At 46.0% G+C, this 16,738-nt stretch overlaps 1 protein-coding gene across 5 annotated transcripts in view; it reads right to left on the bottom strand.

The window, feature by feature from the left end:
- ZNF423 (zinc finger protein 423) overlaps nucleotides 1-16,738 on the bottom strand; it is a 234,897-nt gene that overhangs the window by 130,643 nt on the left and 87,516 nt on the right. For 3 of the 5 annotated variants that reach the window (XM_021408570.1, XM_021408568.1, XM_021408571.1), the window contains one exon: nucleotides 13,166-13,246. The exons of 1 other annotated variant lie outside the window; for it this stretch is intronic. In XM_021408570.1, coding sequence (XP_021264245.1) covers nucleotides 13,166-13,246 — 81 coding nt within the window. Of the gene's footprint in view, nucleotides 1-9,780; nucleotides 9,931-13,165; nucleotides 13,247-16,738 lie in introns of those variants that run through there. One more of the 5 variants, XM_021408577.1, reaches the window with a different exon arrangement.

The following is a 16,738-nucleotide window of genomic DNA, read 5'->3' as shown; positions in this document are numbered from 1 at the left end:
GAAGATAAGTTCCCACCAAGAGACATACTTTTAAAAAATGTAGATGATAAATTCATGTTAAATCGTTTTGATCGTGTCCCCGGCCCCCCAAACAGAGCGATGCTGTTTGGAAAGGAGCAAAATCTCTGAGGCTGTTGTTTTCAGCTGAGAGTGAGGGGCATTTTCTGATGGGTGTGGAGCACACTGCAGATGGACTGCATTGTCCTTCTATCAAAGCGCCTTGGAAAAACTCTGACTTCCAAAGAGGAAAATTAGCGGGAGTTTAAATAAACAAACAAACAAAAAGGGAGAGAAAGTAAAATAGGTTTTGGAAATCTACTGCTGAGAATGAAAAAGTCAACTGCACACACAGCAATGCCAACGGAATAAAGAATAATAAAACATAAAGTACTTTTCTGTCCAGAAATGTCAAAAAAGATTACAAAGAATAAATTCCTCCCAAATGCCGACCCCAATAACTGTGTGCTTTTTCCTTAAACTGGTAAACTGAGGCCATTCTGCAGGAGTCTTCCCAGGATGGTGCAGAGGTTCACTCACTGCTTACAGGAGAACCCGCCTGGAGTTCTGGCTCAGGCAGCACTGTCAAACCACTGCCTCAGCATCCACCATTTTGTCCTAGGAATAGCTCAATGTTACATGCTGCCACGAGGCAGCACACTGCACACCAAGGTCTCCTCCAGCATCTCAAGGTCTGCGCAGCAGCATCTGCCGTTACCTCAAAGGGCTCACCATGTCCCTCCTCACTGTCCATCCAGTGAGCGGTTCTTTCCCAGGGACAAGGAGTTCTGTCCACGGCCAAACCAGCTGAAATCTACATGGTAGCAGCAGGGAAGCCCCAGCAGCCCCACAGGAGAGCAGAATGTGCAGCAGGTGAAGGATGCGGGGTGGCAAGCAGGGGACCAGCCTGCCAGCATCCTCGGGGTGCTGCTGCCTACCAGTGAAACACACACCCACACGGCAGTGCCACCTCTGTGCGACACAAATGCCAACAGCACGGGCACGCTGGTTCTGCAGCCACAGCAGCACATCCAGTTCTGTTAATGTGTTCTGCTGTCACAAACTTGGAACTGGCCAACTGAAACATTAACAAGCTGGTAAACTACAGAAAAGAACAAACTGGGAGCAAACTCTGCAGCACAATTACTTGACTGTCTGGGGTGATGAACACCATAATTCCACAAGACTTTGGCAGGAGGTGGGAGATTTTGCAACTCAAATATATAATTAAGAATAAAAGTATACCAAGGAACAAGCCTCCATACCCACCAGTCCAGATAGTGGAAAATATGAAAGAAATACCCTACACCAGGAGGAAGTCAGCGCTGCAATAACCGTACAAAAAGAGCATTCATTCAAGCCGCTTTGCTATCTGGTAATTCCTAGAAACACGGCAGAGGTGACTTGCCACACCGATTTCACCACTGACACCAACAGCAATTCCAGCTGAAAAACAACCTTTGCTTTTCCGAAGGATTTTCTAAGAAATCCTTTTTTTCTCCTCTAGCAAACCATGACTCATTACTCTATACAGAACAAACTGCCACCAGATACAGAAGCTTAAGTGCCAGAAAACGCTCCACTAGCTCACAGAGAGTGTTTCAAGTGGGAGCTTCAAAACAGCCTCCAGAACCACACTCATGTTCAAAGGAGGTGCTAGAGAACACGGCTGTGTGAAATTTGGCAATACAGCTTCACTGGCAAGAACAGGGAGGTTAGTTTTGGCTCACATCAGATCCTCCACCCTGTATTTTGCTTTGAACAGTTTTAACGCAAAACTCAAACTGAGATTCAACTGCAACCATCAGTTTTTATCTCAGGTTGCTCAAAAGCAGAAGAGGTGTGATGTCTGTGTGCACAACAGTGCAGGAGGAGTATATCTTCCATAGAAGAGACTCTGTATTTTGAGTTATCTTTGGAAGAGAAGGCAGCCAGGAGGCTTATAATTCTCTCACACATATGCAATGCATGTAAGCAAATGCAGCATCGCTGTGGTAGGGGATGGGGTGAATGGGGATGTGTATCATCCAACTTGCAGTACTGGGCAGCAGACAAGCCTGTCCACTTTAGTATTTCCAGTGGAGTAGTCAGTCACTCCTCCCACCTATTTGCAGCAGCAAAATGAGAAAATGCTGCTCTTCAGCTCAAATAGATGTTTATTTCATTCAGAGAATCTAAAAATGCCTCTAGAGGAGCTATAATGCCCAAATCATTAAAGCTTTGCCTCTTTACCATGATGTATTTTGGAAAATCTCAAGCCTCAGAACACAATGAGCAGAAGAAGGAGGTAAATCACAGGGTGCTTCTTACTCTGACACCTGGTAGGAGGGAGGAGAAAACTGGCTTTATGATGGCGAGGGGAACACAGCTGCCCCTGGACCAGGCAAGCCAGTTGGCTGCCTGCACTTCAGCATCCCCAGGCACATGAAAGGTGAGAGGTGGTTACCAGCCACTATGATTTTTTCCACCCAGAAGACCACTTATGTTAAAGGAAGGGTTCCTTGCTTGAAAATAAATAAAATAAATAAAATAATAATCTAAGAACATCTTGCTAACACAGACCACTAACATTTATTTCAGGTTTTCTGTTCCCTGTAAAATCAGAGAGCATGTACTTAGCTTTCCTCTTCCACAGTCTACACTGAAAATGTCAAAAAACAGGACAAGCCAGCTTATAAATAATTCCAAAGCCCCTCCTGGAAAAGGTTGAGAGGGAGGTGGGATGAAAGCTCCAAGCCAGGAAAGCTGGGACTGCCAAGGAGCAGAACAGAATAAGGGCAAGGACGGCGTGTGATACCCAGCTCCATCTGTATGCAGAAATAAAAGGCACTGAGGAAAATATCAGCGCGGGTTATGGCAGGCGTTCCCAGGTGTGGGGAAATCCTCAGGGGAAGAGCACCATCAACACAAAATACAGTAGACCTTATAAGAGACAGCTGACGTGGCAGATCCTACTAAAGCTTGTCTGCAGTATCAGAACATCTTTTGTTCTCTAGCCCCATTCTTTCACCTGGCAGCTCACGGATGAAAAGACCTGAGAGATGTTCCTGTCACCAGAGGCTTTTCCTCAAAAGGCTCCTAAAAGGAGGAGGGCCAGGGTAATGCAAGCTCCGCTACAGAGGACACAAGGCAGAGGAAGCTTTACCCCTCTAATAATGACTTGCCTACATCTCAGGAAATTCTCCTTAACCCTGTCCCCTCACTACCTGCAGAGTGATAACAAAGCCAACATTGTCCATCATGTCTCAATTTGAAGTGACTCATTTATTCTCAGGAGCGCTGTATTCATTTTTTTCAGCCTGGCAACCTAAGAAAACAAAGTTTACGTGATCATATTGCCTGTCATATGCCTTAACTGTTTGTCCCTTCCCATTAACTTTTGAATCACACCGGACTGGAGATAGAGCTCAGAGGGAAATTGAGTTTCTCTTATAGAAATGCAGTTTCTCTAAGATTGGTGAAGCTTCCTTGCGTTGGGTAGAGCAGGGACCTGGTTCGTGTCCCTGGGGAAAGGCTGAGAGCAGAGGCAGCCACTGTCCCCACTGCGGGCCCAGCCCAGCCCACCTGCATGCACTGCCGCCTGCATGGCCCCTGCTGCGCCCTGGGGACAGGGAGAGGTGAGCTCTGCATGAGGAGCAGGGCCTGGGTTTGGCTTCATAGCAAGTCTGACCACACGCATCGCAAAACTTGGGTCTTTTTCTGCCAAATTGCCTGTAACTTCATGATGCATCATCAGGGACAAATGCCAATACTTCTCAAGTACTCCCTGAACCCAATACATAGCCGCGCACAAAACAGTATGCAACCAGAGAGCTCTTACAGTACATTTGTCTTTAGAACTTCTTCTCTTTTGTCTGAAAATGGCAAGTGAAAGAAAAGTCACTGCAAAGTCCTTCATCTCCTAATACCACCACTTTCTAGGGCTGCACAATCAACGTGGGGCTCCTTGAAACAAGCACAACAAGTGTGATGAAGCACAGGCAGACTAGAAGCAGCACTCCTGTAAGGCTGCAAGCTTGGCTCTCGATTGAGCTTGTGACATTGGCAAAAAGCAGCTCCCCACCCCAAGTGGGCCCTGCAGGGGCATCTTCCTATACTTACTGACCAAACTATTGATTTTTAAGGAAAAGAGAAGGAACAAAATATGTCCCTTCCTCCTGTAGCACCACATGATAAATTTCACTGCCCTAGCAGCTTCTAGTGACAGTGCAGTGTTTGTCTGAATTTTTAACAGATGTTTCTAAGTACTCTTGACCACTGCTCTCTCCTGAGGATTTCGGCAGTGGGAGAGCTCTAGATAGTAATGCAAACAAAGCTGTAAGGGGCTCTCGGGGATAATCTGTAGACACTGCATCTAGCATGGGTGTGGATATGGGTCCAAGCCTTATGAAACTTTGCAAATATCCTCTGAAGACCAGCAGGCTGGACTGACCCTGCCTGCAGATGTTTTTGAGCTTACCAGCACCACAGTGAACAGCAAGACGTCTTATAGAGAGCTGCAATGCTCCTCAAACAGCTGAGAGTAGGATTTAAACCAAAAGTTATAAAAGCAGGAATAGAGTGGAGCAGAACAGCATAATGCAAGGGATGATGTGTGATGGTGTAACCACATTTCCAACAGAATATCATCGCAGGTATTCTCTGCAGCAGGGCTCAGGCTGGGCTCAGCAGGATCTCCCAGATGCCGGGTAGCCCTGGGGAGCGTGCACACTGGATGCAACTGACAGGTGTGAAGGTACTCATGCAGTCAGAACATGAATTGTTTGGAAAAAATCTCTGCTTTCATTTTAGAAGAGAATGGTTATCTCGTACTTATGCCTGGGAAGAAGGCAGTGACATCTGCCCGAGTTTGTGCTCAGCCTCTGACAACCAGCACAACAGGAGCGGCTGCTTCCACCTTTATAGCCACAAGTTTACGTATCAAAATGTGACCGTGACTGCTTTAGACCAAAATGAAACTATTAACTATTGTTGGCTGAAGTGGGTTTTCTAAAGGGTTGACCTACTGGCTGCAGAACGCAAGCAGGCACTGTGGCTGTGCCAGCCCTGGGGTTGGACACATCCCACAGCCCAGCACAGCACTCCCCACCACTGGGAAGCAGCCCCCACGCCTGCACCTGGATCCTGCTGGGCAGAGGAGGCTGGCTGCAAGGGCATGGCTTTGTTCAGCCGGTGCAGTACCGTGGCGGGTGTGTCAGTCACAACTGCACCACAACCCCCCCCCAACCCCGTAAGAAAACATAAAAAGCCCAAACTCAGACACACGTTCCCATAAATAGAGCAGCATCGCTCCCAGCACCCCGCTACCAGCACAGAGCAGGGTATAAACGATTTCTGTTGCCTCCTAGACCAGCATTTCGTTAACCCTTTTGAAAGACCGTTTAATTTGGTTTTGAAATTCCTCATACTGAAAAACACTTGTTATACATTGGCCCCGACTGCTGCACACAGCGATAGCTTGGTAGTTGCAACCCACAAGATATACTTAGCTTCACAAACTCATCATCAATGGATTTTGAAAGCTCTGTAGCCAACAGACTGGAAACCACATGCAATACAAACACATAATAGAACTTTTAATGTGCAAAGAGACTAAACAAAAAGATCCTTGACCTTCTTGCATTCCCTTGCATACCATTATCCCCAGTGAGACAGCAAATGGAATGACGTTGAGAGCAACAGCTACCACGAAGCAACTTTGGAAGCCAATTTCTACAGTAGTTAAGCAGTTAATGGCGTTAATCAGAATGATAACTTATTAAATTCTACATTTATGCAAATAGCACTTGGGCATATCACAAGGAGACGTGAGTAGAAGAGCTCGCCAGGAAAAGGTCCCAACATCTTTTAAATTTGATGGATTTTTTTTCAATAACATGTAAAATAACAGCAAAGGACTGAGTCCGTGGTTGTTGGCACATCTGACAAACCACACTTAAATAATAAGCTGTAGTCACAAATTAATCTCCATCGCCCCAACCAGATTAATGAAGAAATTGTTTAATTCTTAACCTTTACGAAGCAGGGATTAATCTCTACAGCTAAATCCAATCTCTGTCTTTATCTTTCTAACAAGAAGTTGACATTTCTTACAGAGCTCCTAAAACGAGCAACATTTATCGAACAAAGAGAATGGCAGGTATCCCTCACTCTCCCCATGCTACAGTAGCTATAGTGTATATTTGGTACAGAAACACGAAGCCATGCAACAGTTTATATCTAAGGCATGAAACAATGTTATCTGCATATGATGAAATAAATCAGAAAAAAACTGCACTTTACAGGTTTCACAGCACACTTAGTTTTGTAAAAGCTGTGTGGAAAACTTACTGTTTTCCAATTTTCCAAAAGAAATTATCTGGCAACATTTTGGCTCTGGGTTTTATTTAAATTCAATGAAGAAGTAGGGGATTGGATGAAGAACTACGAACTGCACCTTTAATGGCTTTCTAGATGTAGCTCCCTCCATCTTCCCACTCACCTCCCCCAAAAAACAACCAAACAACACAAGGTATCTATGTACTTAGTTTTCTCCTTTGTTGGTGTTTTCCATAGAAATAAATTCTGCACAGCATTTTACCCATTCATTAAGTTCATTCTACATCTTTGGGCAAATGAGGTGGGAAAGTGTCTACTGTCTACGCTGCCCATACAGCTTGCTGCAGGATGTTGTGTAAAATGAGCATTCCACCAATTGAAATTGTACCTGTATTTTGGAAATCAATAATACTGCTGATGCACAAGCCCTAACTATTGGTTTATTGATGCGTATGTAAATACTCATGTAACTGGGTACATTCACTTTGTTTGGACAAAGCCTGCAACACAGAATGTTAAAACATCTCTGGAAAAAATAATTGGCCTTTTCTCTCCCCTTTGGGTACAAATTTCTGTTTTTAAATGAATGTGCAGGTTTCCTGTTGCTGCACGAAGACTTCATTTCAAAATACTGTCATCGACTAATTCTACATTAAATTAAAACAGAATGTTTCACATCACAAACACATTTTTTTTTTCATTAATTATTTTACAGCACATATCTTCTTCACCTTAATGTGATTCCTGAGTATTAGGAGAAGAAGGGGCTAAGTTGTTGTTTTGGGGAAAAAAAAAAGAAAAAAAAATTGAAGTTTTACAGCAACTCTCTTAATGGAGTCAACTTATGCAAGCACCGAAGCCTTTCCAGAGAAAACAGGATTCTCCCCACCTCCCTATGGCTTTTCTCCCTACTGAATGCCATGGCCTTCACTCAACCAAAGGAAATGAAAGACAGACTGAGACAACAGTGTCACGTGGGTGAAGGTCAGATTGATTTTCAGCTGTGTGGTGCTGTTCTATCACCCTCAGGACAAAAGTTAAGCCCTTCATTTTTTTCATGTCTGCTTTAACAGAGCAACTTATTTTTTCCTGAAATTTTGGTTGAGCTCCACACCACCAGAACTATCAAGGAAAGCTTAATTTAAAACACTTGTGGATATCATCTTCCTCGGAGTAAAACCCAGAGCAGCCCACACACTGCAGCATTCCATCCTTGAGTTTCCCCTGTCCCTGGTGCACACAGAGTGGCTCCTTCAAGCAGCCGAGGGTTCTGCAGTGACATCCGCTGACAGCAGAAGATGGCTCGGGTGCAGCTGCCAGCAGCACCACAGTGCTCCCAGCCACCAGGAAAGGAGCGTTTGCACTCTCAGAAGGGCAAGTTCACAAATTGTTTTTCCTCCCCATCCTCCTGCCCCTCGCTGAGCTCCCTGGAGCCAAAGCGCCTGCCTGTCACTCGCTGATGTGGACACGGCCAGCGAGCGGCTGCAGGAGCCGGCAGCACTGCAGGCACAGGCACAGTCTCCTAAGGATGACAGCTTATCCCCATACAGCAAGGGACACCCAGCAGCTGCACTGAGCACCATTAATATATCGCATGGGCTGCAGTTCTTACCTGGAAGAGCTCTCGTAACACAGAGCATGGCAAGTGTGTGATGGTATGTTGCCATAAGCCCCATATGATATGGTCAAAGTCTAGGAAGGAGTCCAGTGAGGAGAATGAAAAAACAGCCTGAGAGGAGGGACCGCAGGGAGACAGCACAGGCAGTGGGGACAGAGGTCCCTGAGGAGAGCTGGGGCTCCCGCAGCAGCAATCCCTCATGGTGAGGTGCAGACCTCAACTAACAGCCAGTACAGCCACTGAAAAGCTATCCTAAGGTGAGCTGGTTCTTGGCTTTAGCCTGGTTGGCTGCGCTGATTGATGTAGATTGAACACAGAGTTCAGATCTGGTTAGATGATGCTTGGAGTCCTGTAAATCACCTGCATCCTTTTTTTCTAGGAGAACACGAATGCAGGTATATTTCTACAGACAGCAAGGTCATAAGAGGAATTTATTCTATGTCTGCCTCTCCAAATTTTCTAATGAATAATTAGTAGATGTAGATTTCTAAAATGACCATTTAACATAAATTATATCAAATCTCATTTATTTTAGGATATATCATTAAGTACAAAGTCTGCACAAGTGAACTCAGTTCACTGCAGAGGAAATGAATGGGAATTACGTTCAAAAATCTATTCAAATGTTTAATGTAAGACATTCCCTGGAGAGGAGAAAAGTGATGGGCCTCTTCAGCCTTTCCTTATGTCCTCCTCAGCAAGGCTACAGTAACTGAGCAGTAACATAAGGATGAGCCAAAAAGTCTTTCACCGTTATGCTGAGAAAGGTTTTTGAGGAAGCCTAAAAAAGAGATGGATCCATATGCCAAAACCTGGCACAAGGAAGAGGAAGCTCATCCTGGGTTATAGGTGTTGTCGGCAACAAAATCCACCTGGAGCCCTCAGCTTCAACACCAGTGTCACGCATGTTATTGGGCATACTGGGGACATCGCATTCACATGCCAGTCTGCTAAGGAGGGATGGCACAAAATCTCCCCCAAGCCCCGACCTCCCATCTCCCTCATGATGATATAAGGCTTCTACAGCATCATAGGGTGCCCTTCGTGGGAGCCGCACAGACTAACGATGAATCCTTCTAATTGTCAGTGACATCAGTTCTCAGAGACAACGCAAACCTTGTATCAGCAAGAGGTAAGGGAAGGAAGGAGGGAATATCCCTTCTAGGAAAAGGCAGAACTTAAGCCAAAACAGAATGATTTCTTAATTCCATTATGATAAAAACAAGACTGGTACTTCCTTGTGTCAGAAAGGAGTCACCACTCTAAATGATTTAAAGATTACGAAGCACTCAAATGCCAAAGGAAGTATCTAACGTGAACAGACCAGATGCCTTGAAAACTCCATTTTTTCATCAGCTAAAGCAATAAAAGCTGGTAATATTAAGCAAGAAGTTTGATTAACATTACCTATATTTTATACATATTACTTCTTTTAAATTTCTACTGACTATCTTTTCAACAATTCTGAATTAAACAAGGTTATGAAATCTACTTTTACAAGTAACCTCGTCATCAAAAAAACAATTAAAATTACTTAAATGAAACAGCATTCAAGAGGTACATGCTCATTGCCAAAGTTTGAAGGAAGTCAGAAGCTGCTTAGACCTCTGGTGGAGGTCTTCTCATGTGCAAACCCAGCTTGGAGAGCAACAGCCTCTCCAGCAGGTGCAGGGAAAATATTTCCCTTATTCAATTTATCAGACTGGTTCAGTCCAACAAGGAGTTCGTTCAGAATGGAGAAACTATTTGGCAGATGATCGCTAATTTGCTCCTTGCCAGCCCACTCTAAAGAAAGGAGCGAGACCCCTATGGAGGATGCAGACGCCCGGGTGAGGGGAGCCACGTACCTTGGCGGATCCATCCTGCTCACACGGCTGCCGGCTGCCAGCCGGCACGGGGCACGTGGCACGGCCCTCCCTCAGGTCAGCGCCAGAGGCCGGCTGAGCCCTGGGCTCCCCGACCCCGGGGCCATGCGGGGATGCTCCAGCGTGCGCTCCCAAAGCCAGACGGCTGAAGAGGACCAACCCATGCTGGCACGCTTCCCTAAAGCCAGCCGGCACTGGGGGGTGGAGGCTGCTTTCTGGCTTCCCCAAGCCTGGAGCACAGTTAATAACATGCCAGCTGTATCTGCAGACAAGCCAAGTTTAATGAGGCTACAACAAAAGCATTCAAATATGCACTACAGAACTTCTGCAGGGATTTTTTTTCTAGAGCTTGTTTAAAAAAATAAAAAGGAAGATAGAAATTCCTGACAGTGTTTGTACACACACTCCCTTTTTTTAATTGTTTTTTAAAATTATATTACTTAAATTCAAATAAATCAGCATTAGAAATACTATTTTCTATTCCATTACTTCCAACTGCAAAATTACGTTCTGTGAGGATTGCTTGCAGTGCACTGCTGCTTGCTTGTTTCATAACAAACACTCAGGCCTCTCTTGCTTTTTCTCTAAACGCCAGCCATCACTTCTCCACCTGCCTGGTCTCTGCATCAGGACAAGCACTGTCCCTTTCCTGCTTGGGACCCAGGACCAACAGACAAACACGGCCATGTTGTAGTGTGGGTGGTGATGGAAGTACTGCACCCTCTCGCTGCCCTACCTACACTGCCTTGCCATATGCCTCAGGCTCCAACCCTGGGTCACAGTGCATGAGACCCTGATGAGAAGCCTGCAAACACAGACCTGGGGCCTCTTCATGGGATGCTCAGGACCCCCAAACCCCACACCAGTGCTCCCAGCTCTGTGCTCACCCTTTGGGGCGGTGATTGCCCTGTAGCTCCCTTACCTACAGAGATAATAAACAGCCCCTGTGGGACAGAGGGACCTTCTGAGGGCCACAGCATCCCACTCTCCCAGGGCTTGGCATAGGCACTCAGGTTGCTTAAAAATAAATAGAGGAGAACCCCTCCACATTTTTGCATGGCTCCCAAGCGTGGGGAGCTGATGGCAGCAGAAGCCCCCTCCTCCATGGGCACAGAAAGCATCTTCCCAAGCCTGCCCTCTCTCCTTTTCTGTAAAGCCGTGTATTACTTGGATTTCTATGCTGCCAAGAAACAAGCTTCCCTGTCACCCCACCAGCCCTCGCTGTGCTGTGACAAGGCTGCAGATGGCCCCTCACCATCAGGAACCCCTCTCCAGGCTGCAGCAGGACAGAGTAGACCCCAGTATTTCCATGCATACCTGTACACACTTTGCTTTCTGAATGAGATAAAAGTAGATAAATAAAACTCAATTAGAGTAGGAAGGATGAAACAGTCTCTTGCTGATACAACCCCACTAACATGTCATCCTCAGCTCCTCACTGGTCCATATGTTTAAAAATGACAGGGAAAACATTCTTCCTAGGCAAAAAACACATGCTGCTTGAGGAAAGACATCCTCTTAGTTGAGATACGTTTGCCCAGTCTTCAAGCCCACAGCCGTGCCCTTCGCGACGACCACTGCTACAAGGCTGCAGCAGGGCAGGTGCAGCCCACGTTGCCCTCCCACAGGGCTCTGGTGACGCGTGACACAGCCCCCTGCCATTGTGCTGGCACTGCTCCTATCTGCAAGCACCGGGCCCGGTGCTGCCTCCTGTGCCACAGTCCCCAGAGGCCCGGCACAAAGGTGGCCGTGCCGATTGCGGGGGGCGGCGCTGGCGGCCTGGCAGGCTCTTATCTGCCCGCACACTGCCCGGTGCTCGTGTGGGGCCTGCTGCCGGCCTGCCGCAGTGCCCGCCACAGGGGAGCCTCCACCGGGCCGCTGAGCAAATCCCAGGCTGTGTGCATACGGCCAGCAAGCTTTGTTCCAAATTCATGTGCCCCTCCAGCACTACAAGCTCTCACATGCAGGCCTGCAAAATCCATGAGCTAGCCTCACAGAATCACAGAATGGCTTGGGTTAGAAGGGACCTTAAAGATCATCAAACTCCAAACCACTCACAGGCAGGGTTGCCAACTACTAGCCCAGGCTGCCCAAGGCCCCATCCAGCCTGGCCTTGAATGCCTCCAGAGATGGGACATCCACAACTTCTCTGGGCAACCTGGGCAAACTCACAGAGCTTCCACACGGCATTCACTCAGTGCTACACGAAGCCACCTCAGCAGGCTGCCCTGCAGTGAAGCACACTCAGGGTGTGCCATGAAGCCACCTTGTCTTCCAAGGTCACCATGCACTATTACACTCTGAAATGCGCCTCTGTGTGCTTTCAGCTCCCAGTTCAGCTACAGGACTATGCCCTGCATTCTGCACAACACACATGCATTTCCCAGGCAGCCCAGCCCAGTGCATCCCACCCCGCCTGCCACTGCAGGACCCAGCCTTCCAGAGCTCTCAGCACCAGCAGGCACAAATGCCAACCAGTCGGACAAATATGGGCCTGAGACAAAATAAGGACAGGACCCCACGATCGCAGCCCCTCGAGGAACCAACAGCACAAAGATTACCCTGGTGCCCGCCGTCAGAGCCAGGCAGTGATAGCTGAGGGCTCCAGGGAAAATCTGTGTTTTTACAGTTTGTTATATTACAGAGCTTTTCTGGTGCCAATTTTGAATACACTGCCATGACCTCTGGAAAGAAGGAAACCTGCATTTCAGCACAACAATGTAGAAAAGAGCAAAAAAGGAAATGTTATTTTTTTTAGGTTGAAACACTAGTGAGGTTAAGAAAAAGGAGCAAAATTCTGGCAAGGACAGGAGCACTCAGACCAAGCCACAACACAGTAATTAGGGCCAGTAGGTCATTAGAGCCACAGCTGTATAAGCTAGGTGTATAATTAAGTTTCCACACTGCTTTTTCACAACTGTATTTCCGTTTCTTTTGAGGAGGATGATCAGCAATTCAGTAATTCAAAAAAGCAACACCAGCAGCAAAATGACTGAAAATCTCTGACTTGCCAATCAGGTGCAACAAAAGATTATAATTTAGGGGAAGGCTAATTTGGGAAATACATGCAAGAAGTCTATCTTTGTCAAGTAGAAGTCAAGTAGTACAAAGTACTGCTTGATTAAAGCATCGCTGAGATATGGTCACTTCTTGGCAAACTGCTGTGTAAGGTTTCTGGATGAGCATCCTGCACATACAGTTGCATTGCAATTATAATTCTTGCAGCAGGTGAAAGACAAGAAAATGCAAAATTATACACTAGCATGAAATAGTTACAATACCTCATTTCAAATGCAAGCCTAGTGTACAAGTTACAGGGCATTTAACAGGAGCAACTGCAAGACTTTAATTATAAACTAGTTCCTACCGTACAGTAGTTTAGAAAAATCAGCCGCTTCCCAGCTGGCAATATCCATATATAGCTCTGCTGCTGTTTGAAACAGACAACCTGTAAAGTTATCAACAACAGAAGAGGACCTCATGAAATGCTCAGAGACCCCAGCGTAACCTACTTCTGTCCAGTTCACTGGTGCACTAATTTGCTTTAAAACAGTCTACATTCAGCTGAGAAACTGAAGGAAGAAGGTTTACATGAGGCTATGCTGACCCAGCAGGAGGAAAGGCCTGGCATGGGTGGAGGAAGCAAAAATAACACAATAAAAACAGGAGCTAAAACAGACTACCACGTGTGGACTAATGGCAACTCCTGGGGCTTGTAGCCACTTTTCTTCAGACAACAAACAACTCAGCATTGCAGAATAGTTGTTTGATGCAGCCACTGAACACCCTCATCTGTAAGTTCACAAGCAATCCTGTACTCATGTACACGGCGCTGCCGTGTCATAACATCTACACTAACAGAGTGTGCAAAAACATACAGAAAGGACTGCATGCAATGCTGGTGGCAACGACTGAGTCTTCTTGAGTGAAGGGGACATGGGACAGGAGCAAGTTTTAAGTTAATTCTAAAAGCTTAACACATCCAGCGTACGCACTGGGCGTTTCTATCTGTTCTCAGGGCATTTCAAAGGTGCTCTCTGGCTCATGCTCAAGGTTAGCATGGGAGAGCAGGTAGGCCAGGAACCGGAGAGGACACATGATGCCCGCTCACCACGCACTGTCCCCGCTGGGGCCCCCTCAGATCCCTCAGGTACTGGGAGCCCCCAGGCTGCATCTGGGGGATCCAGCATGAGCAAAGGGCACAGGGGCTCCTAATGCTGCCAGAATACTTCCACGAGGCTGGCTACAAAGGAATGCCGCACGCTTATGCTACGAGACATGTCTAGATATCAGCGGTATTTTGTCCTCAAAGAAACAAGTCTGAAATACATGAAAAAGCAAGGGTGGGAAATGGCTGTTTGTTACTTTCTTACATGTCAAAAAAGCTGTGTTCAAACTGTATTATAACTTCAGCCCACTGTAATGAATTTCTAAGGGACTCCAGTGAAATAGATGGTTTATCCTATTCTTTGGAGTGAGCTCCTATAATCCTACAGCATTCCTGAGCTACAATGCCTTCCTAACTTCAGCATCCCAGAGGAAGTCATTAGTTATGTTGTATTATCAGCCTGGTGATATTATCACTACAAATATTACCTGTATCGATCTGGAGCCATGTAGACACGATTGAACACCCTGCTTCAGATTAAGACATGAAACTCTGGCTTGCCCAGAGGTCAGGCACCGCGTTACAACCTCAGATGTGTCAGGCGGGCATTAGAGACAAAAGAAAACAGGGCAACTCAGGACGCAGCTCACGTGGTGGGGAACATTTCTAAACACACCGCGCTTCCTAGCACTCCTTAGATTCTCACTCTGGTGGTGCAAGTCTTTCCAGGTAAGCTAAACAAAAAGGCGTTGTTTAAATGCTTTGAACAAAAATTCATCTGGTTATTGAACAAATCAGTGGGTCTGAACTTGAAAGCTGTTTTTCCTCATGGTAAAATATGTAAATATCAAGCAACATTCCAGATTGTCTTCATGGAAACATTCTCATTCCAGAATAGATGAATGCAACCTTACTATTCATGTTAAATAACTTCAGAACACTAGATTAAACTAAAGAGAAAACAGGCACTCTTATTCTGGAACAAGCATTTCCTCACATGGAGATAATCAGCACCTACTATGTGTATATGCAGATGATTATATGGTGCCTTTTTATGATAAAATGTCTTTGTAAATCATCCACACATGTGAAGACAGTAAAAGATGATTAAGTTATGCTACCTGCAATCAAAAATTAGCAAGGGGAATACTCACAAATTATTCTGATAGGTTCCAAAACCAGAATTTATATTTCTTAGTGTCACTAACAGAACACTACACTGAAGGGAAATAAAAAGGGAGGTGTGAAAACATTCACCATATAGACACGAACCTCTAAGATTGCTGCATTTTAATGCATGTTGGCCACAGGAAAACACAAAGGCTCCTTCTGACACCCTGTCCCCCTGTGCAAGCTAGCAGCTGGTCCCCTCCTGCCCAGTGTCATGCCTGGCCGTACCGTGGGGACACGCAGCGCACTCGGTAGTGGTGGCCGCTCCATGGAAGGATCACCCGTGACTGCACCAACACAACACAGGGCATCTGTCCCTGTCTTTGGAGAGGACCAGCATGGGTTGTGCACCTCACATCCTGATCTGGAAAGTGAGGATTTTTCTATTCAACAGTGTTTTCCCGCCTATTTCCCTGCCGTAAAAGTATGAATTTTGTTTGCAGAAATCTCAGGGCAATCTAGTGATTGTCAGCTGGCCAAAAATAGACCCTGTGAGACAAAACCTTGCCGGTTTTCATACTTCCAGATTTGCATCCTGCACAGTGTTTAACCAGAACAGGCAGCAAGCAGCCCTGCAGACACAGGTGGGCTGCACCTGGCTCAGGGCAGGGCTGGCTGCAGCCTGCCTGTAGCCCACCCTGCACGTACAACCTGCCTCACTCTTGTCTTGGCTGAGCACAGCTTCCTTTATGCCCAAAAAGGAGAACAGAACCTGAACAAATTACCAAACAAATTAGGCAGCGAGGGAGGAATATACACTCACGGGAATGGGGATGGGAAAATGCTGCACCAGAGGAGAAAGTAACCCTACTGCCCCTGCCAGCCTCAACCTGCCACTGCCAAAATGGGAACTGGATAAAAACGTCTTAGACGATTGGAGAAAAAAGTGTTGGCAGAGTACTCAGCTTCGGGAAGGGAAGGATGAGAATCCCTTATTTACATACATATCAACATATTCTGCGCTCACACTCTCAAGAACTTACCTAGTTTTGTGTAAAATCTATGAGGCTTTTTGCTACCCCCCCCCCTCAGCACGCTCTGCAAAGTGCCCTCTGCTACCAGTGGCCGTGCATGGGGAGCTGTGCAAGGCAAGGCGAGGTGCGCGGCCATTGTTCACTCCACCGCTCTGAGCTTGCTCTTACTTTGGAATGAGTAAAATGGAGATCAGGGAAGGCTAATGTTGCCCTCACCTGCATAAAATTCTGAAGGAAATGCAATGCAACCTAGGGAGAAAGGCGTATTTTTAAGGGGGGATGACAAAGCTCAAACTACAAATTTTAATCTCCGAAATTGTCCCGTTCAGTAATGGGGTTCAGAGGCCTTTATTTGTGGGGAGTTTTGCACCTTTCAGCCATTTAACTTTTTTAATCTTCCTACATTCGAGGAGACAGGGAAAAATATCCTGTCTGAAAATTTTAATGTTTAAAAAAAAGCAAAACATTTTTGTCTAACATAATTACTTACAGATTCCAATTGGAAAGCTGTTGCTTTTATTTTAATTTTATTAAAGGAGTGAACAAAGGCTACCCAAGGCACCACAATAAAATTACATTAACTGTAAAATTACATTATTAATTCTTTAATCTCACTTGAGGCCTCAAGCTGTTGCTATGTCCAATTACCCAGCTAACCACCTGTCAGAACTGCAAAGCGAGTTTAACA

The sequence above is a fragment of the Numida meleagris genome, chromosome 10 (assembly GCF_002078875.1).
Source record: "Numida meleagris isolate 19003 breed g44 Domestic line chromosome 10, NumMel1.0, whole genome shotgun sequence".
In the NCBI taxonomy this organism is placed as follows: domain Eukaryota; kingdom Metazoa; phylum Chordata; class Aves; order Galliformes; family Numididae; genus Numida; species Numida meleagris.
The sequence above is the reverse complement of the archived record's forward strand: the minus strand, read 5'-3'. Positions and strand labels throughout refer to the sequence as shown.